General features: G+C 47.8%; 1 protein-coding gene across 1 annotated transcript; it reads right to left on the reverse strand.

The window, feature by feature from the left end:
• Positions 1–2,092: 2,092 nt before the first annotated feature.
• LOC139450801 (uncharacterized) lies at positions 2,093–3,112 on the reverse strand. Its single transcript, XM_071232640.1, has one exon. It carries the CDS (start codon positions 3,110–3,112, stop codon positions 2,093–2,095), a length of 1,020 nt encoding a protein of 339 aa, XP_071088741.1.
• Between the last annotated feature and the right edge of the window lie 1,376 nt (positions 3,113–4,488).

Consider the following 4,488-nt stretch of genomic DNA (forward strand, 5'->3'; position numbering starts at 1 on the left):
TAAGGTCATGACCTCATCATCCTCATCATCCTCATCCTCCTCATCCACATCATCCACCTCATCACGTGACGTCATCCTGTGTTTGGGCTGACTGACACACGGCATGATACATAACATGACACATGACATGACATACGGTGGTAGTGGTGGTGTGTACTGGAATGACTGACACCAGTCAGCTGATCTTTCAAGCATTGTCTTTCTCTTTTATCTATTTTTCATTTTAATTCATCACTTTGGTGTGCACTGACATGACAGACGCACAGACAGACAGACAGACAGACAGACAACGTAGACGACATCTCAACTCAACCTCTACCCTCGGTTCGGCACTCTATTGGAGTTAAGATCAATCAAGACACAAAGAGTCAGTTCAATCAATCACTGTTTAATAATGAAAAACAACCACAACCAGATACATAGGAAATACGAAAAGACAATGGAGGAGGGAGTGCTTTGCATGTCCCTACAACAACAACGTGTAAACGTTTCCTCTTTCATCTTCAAGCTCTTCTATCTTCAAGCTCTTCGAGTGAAGGTGGGGTCACCCTAATATGTGGCCCTCCATCATACTGTCCCAAACAGGTCGCAAACATGTGAGAGGTCCATCAGTAAAACAAGTACAGTCTATGGCCTCCCTGAAACAGACATGGCACATCACTTGACCACTGTTGCAGCTTATGTATCTTAACATGTTGTTGTGTCCGCAGGCACTACATTCACGTTGTAGGGGAGTGAGTTGAGCTTCTCCATAAGGATCCTGGTCAAAGTCGTCATCATCATCATCATCATCATCATTGCAAACCATGTGCATACCTGAGGAATAGACATCTTCCGGTGATGCTGGTGACCAAGAAGCATCAAGCAGTGTGTCCAGATCCATGGAAGGGAGAGTTGCCAGCTTGAGCGCTTCATGATCAACACTGTCACCGGTCGTCATCATCACAGGTGCATTCGGTGAATAGGTTTGTTCCCACCAATGTTCTAGCACGGACTGGGCTGAACTGACATCAGGGTTCCTGTCAATCCTGTCAATCCAACAAGAAAAGAATCATATGAATAGTCATATTCATCATCAACATCAACATCTACATCATCATCACATCAAGAATGACTGAGACAAAGAATAGCATGGTACTTACAGTTGTTCTTGATGAGAGATCTTCAGAGACAATTTCTTCCGTGGTCGTCTTTTTGCAGGTGTTGCAGGTTTCAAAAAGGATGTCCCCTTCATTTCGGTGTCTGCTGCTGCTGCTGATGTAGTGGTGCTGATGTACTGGCGCTGTTGTGAGGGTGATGGTGGTGGTGGGTGTTGCTGCTGTGGTGGTTGTTGTTGATGCTGCTGCTGCTGGTTTGCTTGTTTTTTTCTCCGGGGTCTTCTTTATCGTCTTCTTTGGTGCTACTTTCTTGGGTTCAGTCAGTTTCCTCATCTCTGAACGTATCTTGGCGTACGCGTCTTTGGCCTTTATCTTTGCACACAACATGTCGTACACTTCACCCCACAGTTCAGCAGTCATGTCACCGTTCTCATCTCCACTGCTTCCTTTACCACCCATGTCGCTCCGTGTCTTGGCATTCAACCGTTTCGACATGATGTTGTCCGGAGTTTCTGTTCGTTGTTTCTTTCCAAGTCTTCACGGATGTGTGTCAACACTTCATGGTACTCTCTCCAAACACGTGTTTCTTCCAGATAAAACGCCAACAGCCAGCACAACGTGAGGAACATCAATCAGAGGGACGATGTTGCTGCTTGGTCCGTTCAGTGAAAAGTGATGACCGGAGAGCGTTGGTCGTATTAAAGGCACTGATGCCCTGCTTTCTGATTGGTCTGTTCCGGTGTCTGACTTTCACCTCGTTTTTCCAAACTGGATCGACCTTTGTGTTTCTTTTCCATAGGGTTAGGCGTGAGAGAAAGCACAACCTCGTTTCAACCAATCAGAGCCCACCATGGTCCGAGCACGGTCTCTGATTGGTCGACAACCCAGGCTTCTGATTGGTCAGATTTCGATCCGGTTTTTCTTTAGGTGTCCTATCGATTCAGTTTAGATCCGTTGTGACACCCCAATGGTATGAAAAAAAATAAAAAAATGATCTAGTCGTCTCTGTACCCAAAGAGGAGAGTGTCTACAGGCAGCCCTGTGGTTTCATCGTAGACGAGACGTTGCTTGTCGTACACGGTACAATAGTCTTTTCGGGTGGGTCGGGTCACAAGAACGTTTTCGTACCGAGGTCCTTTTCGAATGATGTGATGAGGGTAATCCAAACTGATTTTCTCCCCCTCCTTCCCAGGCCGTTTTCCCAGTATCAGTCCTTTCATGGTGTCAAAGTTGAGATGTTGTTGGTTTCTGTAATTCAAAGTGAACCCTCGCACTTTGCAGGTCATGCACGTTCCATCGGGTCTGGGGTTCATTAACTCATAGCCATAGTTTTTGGGACCTCCTGACACAAACGTCTTGATGGTGTTTCCGTCCAGTTCATCTGTAAACTCACCCAAAGAATGGCCCAGCTCTGGATTCGCGCCGTAGGGTCGATGAATGTAAATGACGCTGTCCGTGTCAAAATACAAAACCCTGCGACCCACAAGTGCAAGGGTTTCGTACAGCTTGAGACGTGCTTGGGCGGTGACCCAAGCAGTGATGGCGACATTGAAATGAGAATGAGGGGTTTGGAATTCTTTCTTTTGGGTATAGGTCACTTCCACCATGTGTTCGTTGACAACGGTAACATCCTCGATGGTATTGCGTTCATCCCTCCACAAGGTAAAGTACTGTACAGGATCGTTCATATAGATTTTCTGACTGTAGTCTAACCGTTGTCCAAACTTGCCCCAGAGCGAATACAGTTGCATCTTGGCAATTGTGCGACGTCCTGTTTTATTTCCGATGTGGTCCTTGTCCAACCCAATGCCTTCTTTGTCGTAGATCTCCTGGATGTAAGCGTCGTGATCCGTACATCCCTCGGGGTATCCGCTGGCTTCGAGCTTCTCCTTGAAATGTTGATCGATATAAGTGTCAAAAAGTCCTACTTGCTGGGTGTCGGGGTCATGCTGTGCAAAGGTGTCAAAATGCCAAACGTCGTAGATCTGAAGCACCTGGTAGTCATACTTCTTCATGGAGTTCTACGGTGGCGTACATGCCCACCCATGACCTCTCTTCGTTTGTGTGCTTACAGGGGGAGTCTGACCGGGTATCGGCACACGTACAGCACACGTACGGCACAAAGGACAGAGCAGTTTGCCACCCGATCTGTAAGGCAGTAGCAGATGGTAGAGTCGTTTCGGCGGTAGGACACGGCATTGGATCAGTCCTTTCAGTTCAAACAACGCGTCCACAGGGGGTTGATGGAGAAGGGTCGGGTGTCCCGTGGAAATGCTCCTGTCTTACAAATGTATGGATAAAGGGAACAAATATCGATGTACTTGATGGTTTCACCTTTTTGGGCTTCGTAACATAATCGCGTGGCATTGGTGCGTCCTCCATAGAAGGCGTCGCGAGGGTTGAGCGGCCCAGGGACGTGGATACAGTGGGGTCCCTGCAAGAAAGCACGCAGAGCGGAGTCCTCCTGTTGCATTTTTTTAAACTCGTGCTCCCACAGGGTGATGATCCGTTTCGCCTCAGGGTGTTCATTCAACAGACTCAGGCGGTAGCGGGTGTCGGTATAACGGGCTCCCAACGACGTGCCCAGGACGGGATGAGGTTCTCCACGTTGGGTCTTGTGACTGGTCTGGCACCCATGCCATAAACAGCCCAGGAATTCGTAGATGGTGCCTGTCGCTGGATCGTAACCATCCACACTGTACTGATGTTGGCCCTCTCCACACGTGAACTCTTTTTCACCTCCATTCCTGGCGTGCTGGAGGTGCAGATGGGGGTGCATCCTTAATCAGATAATTGAGCCAGTGCATACAGGCTTGGGAATAATTTCTCTTGGGTTGGTAACCTTGAGGTGGAAGAATGGCAATGGTATTGGGTTTCAGGTCGTGTTTTCGGAAGGATTTCATGGTGAATGCAGCGGCTGTCATCATTTCTACAAAGGGATCCATGCAAACCGAGTTGATGGCGTTCTGTCGGAAGTCAGCGCATCCCCATCTCAAAATGTCCACATCGCTCTGACAGTAGACTAAAAGTTCTCCTTGCAAGTCAATTGCAAACAAGGCTCCTTATTGCACTTTTTGGGTATGCCACTGGAGGAAGACTGTGCATTCTGCGGGAGACATGCCATCTGGATCGTACATGACGGCTGATGGATAGGGACCTCTGTAGGTCTGGTTGGCTTCAGTATTGAAAAAGTGCGGAAAGTACCCTTTCTTCAGTTCTTTCAGCCCAAAGCTCTTTGGAAATGCTTTCAGTGGGTAAGGTATGAAATGTAAGCTGTCTTCGAAACACAACCGTCCCAGGGTCACCTGCAAAATTTGTTGTCCCTTTTGAATCTTGGTGGGGAGTTTCACCAGAAGGGAGTACAGGCCCTTCAGGATCAAGTGTAAATCAT

The sequence above is a fragment of the Haliotis cracherodii genome, unplaced genomic scaffold, assembly GCF_022045235.1.
Source record: "Haliotis cracherodii isolate W230 unplaced genomic scaffold, xgHalCrac1.p SCAF_8, whole genome shotgun sequence".
Classification (NCBI taxonomy): Eukaryota; Metazoa; Mollusca; class Gastropoda; order Lepetellida; family Haliotidae; genus Haliotis; species Haliotis cracherodii.